This window comes from Manis javanica, chromosome 4, assembly GCF_040802235.1.
Source record: "Manis javanica isolate MJ-LG chromosome 4, MJ_LKY, whole genome shotgun sequence".
Classification (NCBI taxonomy): Eukaryota; Metazoa; Chordata; class Mammalia; order Pholidota; family Manidae; genus Manis; species Manis javanica.
The window spans coordinates 26,917,366-26,932,560 of NC_133159.1; the positions used below are offsets into that span (position 1 = coordinate 26,917,366).

A 15,195-nucleotide genomic window follows, 5' to 3' on the forward strand; every position below is an offset into this window, starting at 1 on the left:
CCAGTATTTTATGGAATATGCTTTAGCAAATCTTTCTGTAACCTCAGATTTGAATTCTTTATCCACATGTTTAATTCTTCTTCACCTTTCAAGATCCAGCATTAGTATCACAGCCTCCAGAATCTAACCTTAACCTTTCTTGTCCATTAGATCCCCCTCATTTGCCTTCATAGAATCTTGTTTAAATAAAACCTCTGTCCTAGCACTTATTACATCATATTCACTGTGTATATCTTTATTTGATATTGATATAAGATCTGTCTTTAATCCATGTAATCACTAGTATGCACTACAATGCCTGGGCCACAGTAGTAGTCTGTGTTTATTCTGTGAATCAAGTTATGTTGCTATGTATCTTATAAGGTAATCCAAACTTTTTCTGCCTCTCCACAGCCCGCTCTGTTAAGCTGAAGGAAGATATCCTATCCTGCACTTTTGCTGAGTTGAGTTTGGGCTTGTGCCAGTTTATCCAAGAGGTGCGGAGACCAAATGGTGAAAAGTATGATCCAGACAGTATCTTATACTTGTGCCTTGGAATTCAGCAGGTATCAAATTCAATAATTGTTGTAAAATAGATTGCACTTTTAATAATTCTGCTTGTGAATAAAGTTGAAAAATTATAGTAGGTATTGTTTGTTTAGTTGCTCCTATACTCTTTTCTTAGTGAACCACCAACCCTGTTTAAAAGTCTTGATCCTATATACCCACCCTTTTGTGAGCTAAGTGGAGACTGTAATAGAGTAACAAATTGAGGGTGGTGCATTTTATTGTTAAATGGACAAAAAAGGCATAAAATAGCAATTCACAAAAGAAGTGACATAGTGACTGTTGTGTGTGTATATGTATGTATATAAATCATGCAGTCTCATTTAAATTTTTTAAATGCAAATTAAAATAATAGATATACCATTATTTGTCACATTAGCAAAAATAAAAAAATAAGACTCATTGCTAATACAAGTTCTGTGAAATTGGTGCTTGCCTTCATAGCTAGTGGTAATTAGTACATACTTTGATTAGAAAGCATTTTTGAGCATGTTTCAAAAATATTTTTGAATGTCCATACTCTTTCACCCTTTTTGGGAGTCTGTTGAAGCTAATTCTGAAGTTCAGACATCAGTGCTCAAAATTGGAAATAACCTCAATATCCACCGAAGTGTGATGTTTAAGTGAATTACAGTATATTTATAAAGTTGTATAATGTGTTACCATAAAAATTGTTTACAAAGTGACCTCTAGATATTAAAATATTAATATTAAAGCCTAAATGAACAAAACATAGTACAAATTGTATGTCTTATCACTATGTGCTAACATATAGTGGTTTAAAAACCAGTCACATTATATACATAATAAAATGCAGGGAACCAAAAATGTTAACAGTGACTTATCATCCCAAGGTGGTAGAACTCTGGGTGTTGTTGATTTTTTTCTTTAGTGTATTTGCCAAATTTTCTTCCATTTATATGGGGGAGGGGTGTTATTTTATTTAGACATTTATGCTTAAAAAAATTTTTTTTTAGTTACAAAAGTGGTATGTGCTCAGTATAACTGAAAACAGTGAAGGCATATAAAGAAAGATTTCTCAACCTCCAGTCCCACCCTGAGAGTAACCAGTGTTGCAGCATAAGTGTCCTTCTATGCCTTCTTGTACATGTGTGTAAATATTAATAGTTTTTGTTCTGCTTATTTTTTGGCAAAATGGGGTCCATCCCATACCCATTTTTTGCAGCTTTTCTCAGTCTGTGCATCCGTCCAGGTGAATATAAATCAGACTCCTTTCTATAAGAAAAAGCTGCATAATATGATGGAGTATGACTATATCAGTTATTCGGCCTTTTCTCTTTTATAGATTCAGGGTTTTTTTTCCCTCTTTACACTCACAAACAGTGCTTCAGTAAATATTTTGTTTGTATACCTGATGAATTGGTACTTTCATTTCCAGGTATATGTACTTTTCCAGTTCTAAGATACTAAGATTACTTGCCGGAATGGTTATAGGAATTTACAGTTTTACCAGGTCTGTGTGAGAGCACATTGAATACTCTTTGCTACTTCTTTTTTTAATGCTTATTATTCCTATGGGTTAAAAAAGCCATCTTGTGGTGCCAGTTTGTATTTTTCCAGTTTTGTAAAGTAGAATGTCTTTTCATGTTGTTGGTAATTTGGATTTTTCTTTTTTATCACTAGGATCTCTTTTATATTGGGGGTATTAACTCTAATATGTAAAGTCTTTGAAATGAATCTTTCTGATAATTTATTTTTTCAGTTTTTGTTTCTTATGTTTGCCATTCGAAGTTCTCCTTTTTATATGGTCTAATATATGTATACTTTCCCTAATTATTCCTGGATTTTCCATGTTGCTTTGGACGATCTTCCTACTCGTATTTAAATTCTCACAAATTTCTCTCTAAAAATTTTTTTTAAGATTGACATCTTTAATACTTCTGAAATTCATTTTTGTACATGATACAAGCTTATTTTGGATGAGTAACATTTATGATGGGTAGCTAGGTATGTAAAAAGCATTCATTTTCCCACGGAGTCAAATTGGCACCTTTATTTAATAAGTTCCTATTATATATTGTTCCAGTTTCTAGACTACAAGATATTTTTAAGTAGCATATGAGAGGACTTTTATAGGTTCTTTCAACACCTGTTAGGTGCCATGTGTGCCTTTTTTCTCAGGGAGATATTTTGAAGAATTTTAAACACAGTTCCTGTGTTTTGGGAGTTCATAATACTATGGATCTTAAAAACATTTTCAAATTTTTATCTATTCAGAGTATCAAGAAATAAGATGTTTTGTGGTAATTATTAATATTCTAACTTAAATATAATGTGGTCATTACTATGATCTCAAAAAGATTTGAGTACTTTATATGTCAGACATTCTGCTATATATAAAATAAACTCTACTTTGTGAGACAAATGATAAACCTATGAAAGTTTTTTTTCTAGTATATTTGTCCTGTTTGTTTATATTCATAAATGGCTTTTATATAACGATACAATTAACAAGAAGTCATAAGTTAACAAATTATTAGGTTGTTATAGAAAGTAAATGTTACAAACCTTTACCAGTTTTGACAAGAAATAAACTTTTCTTAACTGTAAGGAATTTAAAAAGGTTACTTATGTTGACATCTGAAATGTGCTTCCTCTTTTTTTATTTTTTCTGATTATAAAAATAATTGTGCTAATTCTAAAGAATTTTGAAAATACATAAAAATGTAAAGAAAGAAACTAAACTCAACTGTAATAACACCTGGACCACCACTGTTAACATTAGCTGGGAAGGGGATAATTGGCAAAAGAAACATTTAGGTAAGTAACAGAAGAAAACAGATTGTTAATAGGCAAAATGTACCAGGAATACCTAACAATCATTTTCTATGTATGCTATGTATTAATATAAGCCCATTTCATATATTAACTCACTTAATTGTTAGTGTGGCCCTTTGACGTGTAACAACTATTATCACCATTTTCTGCTGAGGAACCTGAGGTATAGTGAGTTAAATAACTTGCGTAAGTTCTCAGGTGGTTAAGTGGTGGACCCAAGATGTGAACCCAGGTGATTTAACTTCAGGGTTCATACTTATGATTACTGTTTTGGACTGCCTTTCTAATACAAAGAGGTGCTCAACTTTAATCAGGGAAAATTTTCACCTATCAATCAGATGGATTAAAAATTTGAAAGATTGAGAAGTTTGATAATACCAAATACTAGTGAAGATACATGTGTACTGTTGGAGGACTTTTCAGAGGGTAAGTTAACAATTGCCGTTAAAACTTTAAATGCATGTAGATTCTTCAGTCTAGCAAGTCCATTGATCAGCATCTCTCCCCAAAGAAGTAGAAAGATAGGCACTGGTATTTTCATTGGAGCATTGTTTTTAACAGCAAAAAATTGGAAACCTAAAGTGTTTATCAAAAGAATAATGAATATTTTGATCAACTGTAATATGTCCTATGTATGTTAATAGACTATTAAATACCATCAATAGTTAAAAAGGAATGAATTGCCTCTATACATGTTGACATGGAAAACTCTTAACGAAACATACATTTTAAAAAGTAACTTGCAGAACTATATGTGTAGTGTGATGTTTATATTGTGTTAAAATACACATAACATAAAATTCAGTAATTTAAATTGTGCAGTTCAGTGGCATTAAGTACATTCATGATGTTGTGCAACCATCACCAGTATCTAATTCTAGCACCTAAATGGAAACCCCATACCCATTAAGCAGTCACTCCCCATTACCCGCTCCATCCAGTCTCTGGTAAGCATATCTCTGCTTTCTGTTTCCATGGATTGGCCTATTTTGGATATTTCATGTAGGAATTATGCAGCATGTGGCCTTTTGTGTCTGGTCACATACCGTGTATATACATTCTTCCACTTAATATGTGTTCAGGGTTCATCCATGTTACAGCATGAATCGGTACTTGTTCTTTTTAGTGGCTTTATAATTTTCCATTATTAGATACACATTTTGTTTATCCATTCATCTGCTGAAGAACATTTGAGTTGTTTCTACCTTTTGGCTGTAATGAGTGCTGCTGTGAAATCACATACAAGTTTTTGTTTGAATATTTGTTTTCAGTGTTTTTGGGTATATGCCTAAATGTAGAATTGCAGGATCATGTGACTAGCCCCGTGACTAGCTTGATGAGTAACTACCAGACCATTTTTCACAGTGGCTGCACCATTTTACATTCCCAGCAGCAATGTATGAGGGTTCCAGTTATCTCCACAGCCTTGTCAACACTTGTAAATTTCTGCTTTTGTTTTGTTCTCTGACAGTCATCTCTTGGGTATGAGGTGGTATCTCCTTGTGGCTTTGATTTACATTTCCCTAATGACTTATGACATTGAGCATCTTTTCATGTCCTTGTTGGCCTTTGCATATCTTTGGAGAAATTCTGTTTAAGTCCTTTGCCCAATTAAATTTGTCTAATTTAATGCAGTTAATACTGTTTGTCCAATACAGTTGTAGGATTTCTCTATATAATGTGGATATTAAAAACTCCTATCAGATTAAGTGATTTGCAGATATTTTCTCCCATTCTTTGGATAACTCTCGATAGAGTTTGCACAAAAGTTTTTAATTTTGATGTGAAGTTCATTTTATTTTTTTTTGTTGTTGCTTCTGCCTTTGGTGTTAAGAATCCATTGCCAAATTCCAGTTCATGAAGATTAATCCCTGTGTTTTAAGAGTTTTATGGTTTTAGCTCTAATGTTTGTCATTGATCCCATTCGAATTAAGTTTTGTATCTTGTATGAAGTAGGGATATATGTGAGTTAGGGATAACTGCATATGTAGATATCGGGTTCACCCAACACCATTTGTTGAAGAGACTGTTATTTGTCTATTGAATGGTCCTGATGTAAAAAATCATTCGACTAAATACGTATATGTTTATTTTGGACTCTTAATTCTGATACATTGGTCTACATGGCTGTTCTTCTGTGCATGGTATTTTAATTACTGTAGCTTTGTAGTAAGTTTTGAAATCTGGAAGTAAAATGTGAATCCTCAAGATTCTTTTGGTTATTCAAGATTCCTTGCAATTCCATATGACTTTTAGGGTGGGCTTTTCCACCTCTGTGGAGAAAAAAAAAAGGCTATTGGAATTTTGATAGGATTACATTGAATCTATAGATTGCTTTGGGGAATATTACCATTTTATTAGTGTGTTCTGATCCATGAGTATGAGATGTTTTTCTTAGGTCTACTTGAATTTCTCTCAGCAGTTTTTTGTAGTTTTAAGTGTGTAAGTCCTGTGCCTCCTTGGTTAAATTTATTCTTATGTTTTCTTTCTGATACTATTGTAAATGGAATTCTTAATTTCCTTTTTGGATTGCTTATTGCAGCTGGTTTTCGTGTTCCTCCTAAATTTATTTTTTAGCTCTGATAACTAGTATTTGTGGATTCTTTAGAATTTTTTTATATGTAGGATCATGTCATCTGTAAACAGAAATAGTTTTACTTCTTCCTTTCCTGTTCAAATGCTTTTAATTTCTTTTTTGTTCCTGATTACACTAGCTAGGATTTCCAGTACAATCTTGAACAGAAGTGACAAGTAAAAGCATTTCTTTTCTTGTCCCTGATCAGGGGGAAGTGAGTAAAAAAAACAAAACAAAACATGTATTTTATATGTACCTCATGTCTTTGAATAAATGTACAAAGCTCAATTCTAGGTATTTATAAAAGAATTTTTTTTTAACATTGAAATATCCTTGAGTGTCAGTAGTAGTTGCCTTTGTGTAGTGAGTTTGTCTTTTTTACACCTCTGTTTTTTAAATTTTTTTTATAATGAGGATATAATATTTTTAAGTTATAATAACTTTATTAAAAGAAGAAAAATACTTTTCAACAAAACTGTCATCTGGCAGTACAATTATAAATTGCCTTTGATGAGGCCTATAAAAATGTACATTCAAATGGTATATAGTTTTTATTAGCCAGAATAAATTTAAGTGGCAATAAAAATTTTCTCCAAGTCATACATTGATAGAAAAGCAGGAAACCAAGATAGCCATAGATAAGTCCATTTAAAACAACAATCTGAAAAACAGAAAAAATTTAGCATGTAAGCACTGCCTTGTGTTACTCTGTACTCTGTAAGTGCTCACTGTGTTTTCTGAGTGATTTTATTTGACCTGCCCTGCACCTGTAGAATGTTTTCAAAGAATGCTTTACCTAAACTGTTACTTATTTCTCATCCTGTGATATGGTTCTTAATGGCTGTAATTGATGTAGTTTTATGGCATATACTTAGATATGAACTTTGTGAAGGCTGGATTGTGGGGTGGGGAGCTGAAAGCTGTGGTTAGAAGGCTCCAAACAATGTTTAAATTTGGAAATCCTCAGGTCACCTAACACAGGCTAACTGTGTTATTTCAGGAAGTGATCTTATATCTATGGTAAAAACAGGCAAAACTTTAACAGAGCACACCTGCAGATAGACACTGTGAGTTAGAAAGATATTTGGGAGCTAGGAATTAGGACCGATGTTTGGTGTATTAGTTTCATGAGTTGAGTAAAAGGTACTTATTTTACATATTACAGTTATTCTGTAACACTTGTTTTAATAAGGAAATAGAAAATTGTAAGCTCAGCACTTGAGATACCAATTCATGTGAAAGGGAATTTTAGCTTGCCTGCTATTTTAACAAGTATCCTTAAAATGGTTTCTGATACTCTAAGGGCCAAAAGTAAGGGTGAACTATACTCCTTAAAATAATCTTTAAAAAAAACAAACTTGTGTTTCTTTGTATCAACATATATGTTTCCATTTTTTTCTCTTATAGTACCTGTTTGAAAATGGTAGAATAGATAACATTTTTACTGAGCCCTATTCCAGATTTATGATTGAACTTACCAAACTCTTGAAAATATGGGAACCTACAATACTTCCTAATGGTAGGATGATGATTTTCTATTTTGATTCTTTTCATGATGCTTAAATTTTATGATTATCTTTTAGAAGACTGTTCATTGTACATTTCTGTCCTGATTGATAACATCTTGGACTTTTGAAGACAAAGTCTTTAGCTTATTATTGACTATTTTAGTAAAACTGTAACTTCCACTCAGTGCATGCATGTATAGATACCAACTGTTGAAAATAAATAACTGGAGGTTACATTGACTTTATAGAAACCGAGTGTGATCAGCTAGTTATGGTAAAACTGCACACTCTACCTGTTAGAGTGGATCTTCAATATTACAGGAAGTGCTCTGAATTGGCTAGTAAAAGAGCTCATTTTTCATCCTCAAATTATTTTTTGACTGTAGGTGGTTGGACAACTCCTGGTCTCAGGCTCCTCAGCTGTGAATGGGGAGGTTGGATGGGATGCTCAGGAGTGTATTCTCCTTTCTCTTGGTCTACAGGTTACCTTTGAAGCATTCTGAGCACTGTGGGTGCTTGATACATTCAGCTTTCAAAGAAGGGACTAGGGGCATAGATTTGAAAGTAATAAATCACATTGTGGATATTCTCCAAGAGTAAAAGGCAGAAGCAGCAACAAAGAGGATTAGGGAGAGACTATTAGGAAAGATCTGCCTTCAAAGTGTTACCATGAAGAAGGTGCTTTAAAAGTATACTTATTTTAATTCTTCTGTAAGACCTCTGCTTTTCAAGAAAAATCCCGGATAAGTCATCATGAAGTAATCACTCTTACTATAAATTGAAAATAATAGGGGGTGGGAGGAAGCGAGCTATCTGCCTTCTAATGATCTTAAATAAAAGGGAACCTAGTTAAGAGTAAGTGTAGTGATCTCAAACAGGATTTGGCACACTGCTGTCCATAGGTTAGATATGGCCTGCTGCCTGTCTCTGTATAGTCCTTGAGCTAAAAGTGGTTTTTACATTTTTAAATGGTTGGGGAAAATCCAAAGGATAATTAATATTTTGTGGCATGTGGAAATTACATGAAATTCAAATATGTGTCTATAAATAAAATTGTATTGATATATAGCCACACATGTTTATGTATTGTCTGCAGCTTGTTATCTTAAAATATGTACCATCTGGCTCCTTGCAGAAAAAATTTGCCAGCCCTGGCTTAAAATAACAATAGATTAAAACTGCTTCCGGGGAATGCTCAATAATGTTTGCTTCAGTGGAATCATCTGCCCTTGTGGTGTCTTTCCTGATTTTCTATATAAGGAAGAGGGGAAAAGAGAGGAACAATCAGCCTTTTCCTCCATATCTTCCTAAGAATTTGAGAAACTACATAGTCCTCTTTAGCAGGAACTTAGTACCATTTCTCTTCCCCCTTCCTTCGCTCCAGGTTACATGTTCTCTCGCATCGAAGAAGAGCATTTGTGGGAGTGCAAACAGCTGGGCGCTTATTCACCAATTGTCCTCTTGAACACGCTCCTTTTCTTCAATACCAAATATTTTCAGCTAAAGAATGTTACTGAGCACTTGAAGCTTTCCTTTGCCCACGTGATGAGACGGACCAGGACGCTGAAATACAGTACCAAAATGACCTATCTGAGGTTCTTCCCACCTTTACAGAAGCAGGAGTCAGAACCAGGTTTGTGGTGGAGTTTGTAAGATTTCTCTTTGATGCCTTATTGGTATTCAGATAGAGACTTAAGCAGAGGGGCTTTTTTAATCTTGGTTTAATCTTGATGTGGAAGAGTGTAGCTGTAGTGTAACAAATGCTTTCCTTTATTGTCAGGGCTAGGTTAAAGGCTTGCTTCAAAATAAGAGGAATCACTTACTTCAATATATTTTTATTAGCTTTTAAATTAGAAATTATGATTTAGTTGGTGTAGGATAGAGCCCAAATAATCTGCATTTTAAAACTTCCTGGGGAATTTAAATATACAACCAAGATTGATAATCACTGACTTAGTAGCAAATGTGTTTCTTAATCTTTGTCTTGATCAGAGCACCTCTTTTTAGTTACCACTTTTAAATTCTAAAGGAACTTAAAAGCTGGTAGAGAGTATGGATGGCCCCTAACTTAATGATGATTCACCTAAGTTCTTTGAACTTAATGCTGGTGTGAAAGTGGCTTGTATTCAAAAGAAACCACACTCTGAATTTTGAATTCTCATGTTTTCCTTGGCTAGCGATGTACAGTAGGGTGCTCTCTCATGATGGCAGGCAGTGGTGGCGAACCCCAGCTCCCAGTCAGCTGTGCAGTCACAAGGGTAAACTACCAATATTTTACAGCCACTCTTTTTTTCCACTTTCAGTACAGTGTTCAGTTATGCGAGATCCTCAACACTTTATTATAAAAAGGCTTTGTGTTAGATGGTTTTGCCCAGTTGTAGACTAATCTTACGTGTTCTGAACATGTTTAAGGTAGGCTAGGCTAATAAGCTATGATGTCTGGAGGGTTAGGTTTAGTAAATGTGTGTTTTTACTCAGTGGTATTTTCAATTTATGTTTGATTTATTGGGTTGTAACCCGATTGTAAGTCAGGGAAGATCTGTAGTGCTTTTTGTACACAGTAGAATAATAGCAGTGACAATTTTATTAGAAGGTTTATCGTCTTGCATTCCAAAAAGAGCCTATTAAATAATAGTTCTAATATTTTTAAAAATTAGTATTGGTATTATGGAACTAAATTAAATTAGATAGAAATTAAATGTATTAATTTTGACCAAAATTATAAGTTCAAAAATTCACTAAATCATATTGTTACTTCAATTGTGTAAGAGTATAAGAGTGAAATACATATTTTGATTGTGAGAATTTAAAGACCAAAGCTAAAATCTGTAAAGAATAATTGTGATGTTCATTTTTGTGTTAACTTTTTCCTTAGTTGCTCTTTTACTCTAGAAAATACTAGTATTATCTTGGGTTTTCACCACATGTCTATGTCCTGTTCCCTTTGTTTTATTCATATATAGCCCACTTTGTGTTATTAATTGATACTAATTGGGGGAGGGAGGACTATCAGGTAGTATTTCCCTATTTTTTCATTAGGTGCTTGACAAGATTAGTAATAAGTTCAGGTTCTTCTCTCAATAAGTACCTGGCAAAGTCTTTCTATTTAGGTAGCCTCTAAATAGAAAAATGGGGTTAATTTGTTTAATAACTAGTACAGAAAGTTGGGGAAAATTCTGTGCCAGTTGTAATGAACATCTAGAAGAAGAAGAGAACTTTTTCCTTTGGTTGTCAGCTCTACCTGCTGTTTGCCCGAAGGCTGCATGAAGAAAGTGGGAAAGAAACAGCCTACTTTCCACAGCTTCACCCTTTTTTCTGATAACCCTTCACCTCTGCAAAATTCTGTTGAAGAGTTTGCTCTTTTCTTAACAAATGGTCAGCTTTACTGAGAATTCCTTTTCCCAAAAAAATTCCATTTCTTACAATACTATGACTTTAATAGAAGGAACTTGAACAAATGCCCAGTGGACACTGGTGCCCAGTAGAAGTATTTTTGGATAAAGAGGCAACAACTTCTAACTCTATCTCTACCGTAGAAGAGCACGTGGAAGCCTTTTTCCAAAAAAATCTCTTAAAGACAGGCACAGAATTGAGACATACTCTCCAGCACCTTACTCTTTTGCCATGCTGCCCCAATTTTGGTGAGCAAGGGAACATTAATTTTACAGGGCAGGAACTTTGTTACATTCTGTGCTATTAGCCTACCACTTAAAATAGTATCAGGCACTTCCCTAGGCGCTCAGTAACCATTTGTTGAATGAGGGAGTGAGTGAGGGATGGGGTAGGGGTGGCAGTTCTGATTGGAAGCAGAGCTCATCCGGTGTTTTGAGACTTGAAGAAAAGACTTCTCTAATCTTTTGACTGTTATTTCGCATCTCAAGATAAACTGACTGTTGGCAAGAGGAAACGAAACGAAGATGAGGAGGTTCCGGTGGGTGTGGAGATGGCAGAGAATACGGACAACCCACTGCGGTGCCCAGTCCGCCTGTATGAGTTTTACCTGTCAAAATGGTAAGTGGTCCCCACTGAGCTTGACACAGTGCACTTCAGAAAGTGGTTAACCTATCTTGAATTTCAGAAGCTTGAATATCAAAAATGTAGCTGTTGTGTGACTTGGGACAAGGATTTACCTCTAATTTTATTTTTTCCCCATTTTTCTATCTGACTGGATTTTAAACCAAGAAACAAATTGCTTCATCTTGATCATTCTTTTTCTGAAAATCTCTTAGAAAACATGAATTGCTGCCATTGTTTGATCTTCACAGCTGTTGCTCAACCTTACGTGATATTGAAACTGCTGTGATTTTTATTATTTATATAGAAATTTGGAGGGGAGGTTATACTGCTCACCTGTAAACAGAAAAACTATTTTTAAGGAATTGATATTTTTTAAGTGGACTTTTTCTTACAGAAACTTTATAACTTTAAAGTTGTAAGATCCACACTAAAGCACTTTCTTCTCAAAGAAATACGACGACTGGGTTTGCCCTTTGAAAATGTGTATTGAGTGCTCTTGGGGTTCATTCCAAGATATTGGGTGCTGGGAATATGTGGTTCTCAGCCATAGTGTCACATGTGAGTTGAATTTTTTATTGCTCCTAATAATATTTAAGTATTAAGGTTTGTGAAGGATTTACACTTCATCTTCTGCTAACATGATACTCACTTCCAGTCCAGTGCGGTTTCATGAGTGTGGGAGAAAAGACATGGCGTTACAGGTTGCTCCTGGTGGGTGATGCCTGTACACTTGTTCATATCTTTGGGGACATTGCCTATCTATGAGATTAGTCACAGTAGGGAAAAGTTGAGAGCCATTACATTAAAGAGTAGTTACATATTTCCTATACTCACTGATGCCAAATGTTCTTTCTTTTTTCTTTTTTTTCCCTATGGATAGTTCTGAAAGTGTGAAGCAGAGGAATGATGTGTTCTATCTTCAACCTGAGCGCTCCTGTGTTCCAAATAGCCCCATGTGGTACTCCACATTTGCGATAGACCCTGGGACCCTGGACACCATGTTAACACGTATCCTCATGGTGAGGGAGGTACACGAAGAACTCACCAAAGCCAAACCAGAAGACTCTGATGTTGAATTATCAGATTAAAGTGGAAGTGGGGTTCCTATTTTCATATGCATTGGTGTGCACCAAACTGTGAATGCATCCAGCTTTGGAAAACGATGTGTAAGTCCAAGTCCTCTTGACTTGATTATAAGATAGTGGAAAACAGACAACTCGTGAACCACAGTGTGGATGTACAAATGAAAATTGAAGGGAAGAATATGAACTTAAGAAGCATTTTTCTTGAGCAGTGAGATAGTGCTTAAACATCTTCAGAATGACTAACCAGTTTCTCTGAGTGGTGCATAATCTTATTTTGTTTGGGAATAACAAATTGTGGAATATTTTTAAGGAAAACTTGTATAAAACTCTACCATAGTAACCTTAGACCTTAGAGAGGTAGCTTTGGAGTAAAACCTTGGGTGCAAATAGGCTACTTGGGCAACCCCTTCGTCAAAGGGGAGAAATCAGTGCAGAGCTAAGAGTCACATCAGATGAGGACTGTGGGACCCAGACTTAAAGACCCAAGAAATAATACTCAACTTTTTTTAAAAGGTAGAGAAGGAAGTGGTCTTGATTTTGATTTTCACTGCCAAACCAGTTCTGTGAAGGACAGAAGCCTCTGGTGCTTTCGCCAGGGGCCCCTCACATCAGGGAAAAAGGCCTTCACTGCTGTTCACAGTAATGTGTCCTTTTCACTTTCTGGGTCTGCCTTCTCAGCTGTGGGTCTGGACGGATGTGGGTAACTTAAGGGAAAGGGGCTGAAACTCCACAAACTGATCATGCACACAAAATTTGTGGAGCCCATTGGAACCAAGTGTCTTGAAATGTTTGTAGAAAACCCACTAAAATGCCCACTTCTCTGGGTGTCAGCCTTTATTGCTGCTGTCTCATAGCACGAGCTGTGGTACACAGAAATGGGGGTTCTCTTTTGTTTTCAATTTATCCCCAAATGGCAGCTTTTCCTATTGTTTTATCTCTGTGTTTTCCAAATAATCCTTCTTACTTTGTCTTTTGCACCAGTTCCTAGAGGCCCTCGTCATTTCAAAATGAAGTCTCTCTCCTTACTCTGGCAAATCTGTGGGTGATTCCACAAAGACACAGTATTACTTAGTTATCAGAATTATGGTAGAAAAGGTTTTAGTATGTTCCTATATAAAGCATTTGGAAGATAGCCTTGTTGCCCTAAGAAACTTGAAAACAGGGATTCTGGGGTTAGGATACAAAGACATGGACTGTCTTGCATATCCACAAGCAGGTCTTCTTATAGCATTATTCCAAACTCTAGTTGTTTTAGTAGTTTTATGAGGATTGCAAGTCACAGGTGTGTTTGGCATATCGACCCATCTCCCTTCATCTCCATTCTCAGTTTCTTCCCCACAGAATTTTGAATCAAAGCTTTTATGATGTGGGCTAATCACAGAACTTCTTTAAATGAGGATAATTTGACCCTGTAAAGAAATGACAGAAGTCCAAAAACCTCTTAGAAATTTTAACCTTGAAAGACTTCTCAATATGTCCCATTTTTTTTAGATGGGAGTGGCAAGTATTTCTTTTCTTTTTTTTAAATAAATAAATGGAAGTCATTTAACTACAGTAAAAATTTTTTAAATAGGCCTTTTGACATTGTGTACTTGATGGTTCTGTCCCTCTGCCTGTAACAAATTTTGTTTTGTTACCAAAAACTGTGTGAATGAAGTAAATCTGCTCCAATTCTCTATGATCAATTCCATTTGTGTTTGTCATTTCTGACTGGAAAACTTATTTCTAGACCTTGTTTGATATGGAAGAAAAACAATTGGATTGTCTGATAAGTCTGCCAATAAACTATCCAGAAACATCAGATGAAATAATCCCCATTATATAAATTTTATGGTCTGTGTAAACACTAACATTTCCCTTTCTATAGTTGTATGAAAAACAAATATTGTTGGCATAGCAGATAAATTGTTATCAAACACCAGAGGGAAAAAAACAACCTGTATCTTTTAACTGAGAATAGCCAATATCTGGGTAAATGACTGTATCAGGATTTCAATTACATGTTAGTCCACAGAGTTGTCCAGACTCTAAATTAATTTGTTAAAGAAAATATTAATTATCGGTCATTCTTCATAAGCATACCTGTTAATATGTGTGTCAGATTGCTTTTTAAAAATTTTATTAAAGTTATGTAAAATTACATTTTTTTTCAGGGGAGAAAAAAAATCATCAAACAAGACAAACGTCTAAATTATCCTTTCTGGGTTTTTTTTGTTTTTTAACCACTTTGGGTTTTCCCCTTGGCAGAAACCACAGAAATATTCCCTTAGAATAAAATAGTATATTTGTATTTGATGGGTGAGTTATTCCTTTTCTTTATGTCTTGAAAGAATTTTAACTGTTTTTTTCTTTTGACCCTCTTGGTATGACCCAACAGATGGTGTATTACAAAGAAAGAGAGTGGTTTTCAGAAAATAAATTATTTGGTTTTTACTCAGTTCTGTAATCATCTGTTTCATTGCGGAGTCTTTTCAGTTGTCTGCTTTTTTCCATCAAAAGAATTGTTCCCATTTTTAGTTAATTATTAACTATATTCAAAGCCCTGAAAGCTAGAAATACCAGGTATCATGTACCTATTTTGTTTCAGGCAAACTTTTTTGAGGTTTCCAATGCTTGCATCGTTCAACTTGAATGATTTTTAAATTGTGGTACTAGGATAAAGAAT

General features: G+C 34.7%; 1 protein-coding gene across 8 annotated transcripts in view; it reads left to right on the top strand.

Annotated features, from left to right (window-relative positions):
• Positions 1-14,967, top strand: part of ZMYM4 (zinc finger MYM-type containing 4) — a 163,334-nt gene extending 148,367 nt beyond the window's left edge. For 7 of the 8 annotated variants that reach the window (XM_036990700.2, XM_036990703.2, XM_036990702.2 and 4 more), the window contains 5 exons: positions 394-545; positions 7,328-7,439; positions 8,813-9,061; positions 11,310-11,439; positions 12,326-14,967. In XM_036990700.2, the coding sequence (XP_036846595.1) occupies positions 394-545; positions 7,328-7,439; positions 8,813-9,061; positions 11,310-11,439; positions 12,326-12,533 (851 nt within the window). In that variant the 3' untranslated portion in view covers positions 12,534-14,967. Of the gene's footprint in view, positions 1-393; positions 546-3,211; positions 3,328-7,327; positions 7,441-8,812; positions 9,062-11,309; positions 11,440-12,325 lie in introns of those variants that run through there. The other variant, XR_005053736.2, reaches the window with a different exon arrangement.
• Positions 14,968-15,195: the final 228 nt, after the last annotated feature.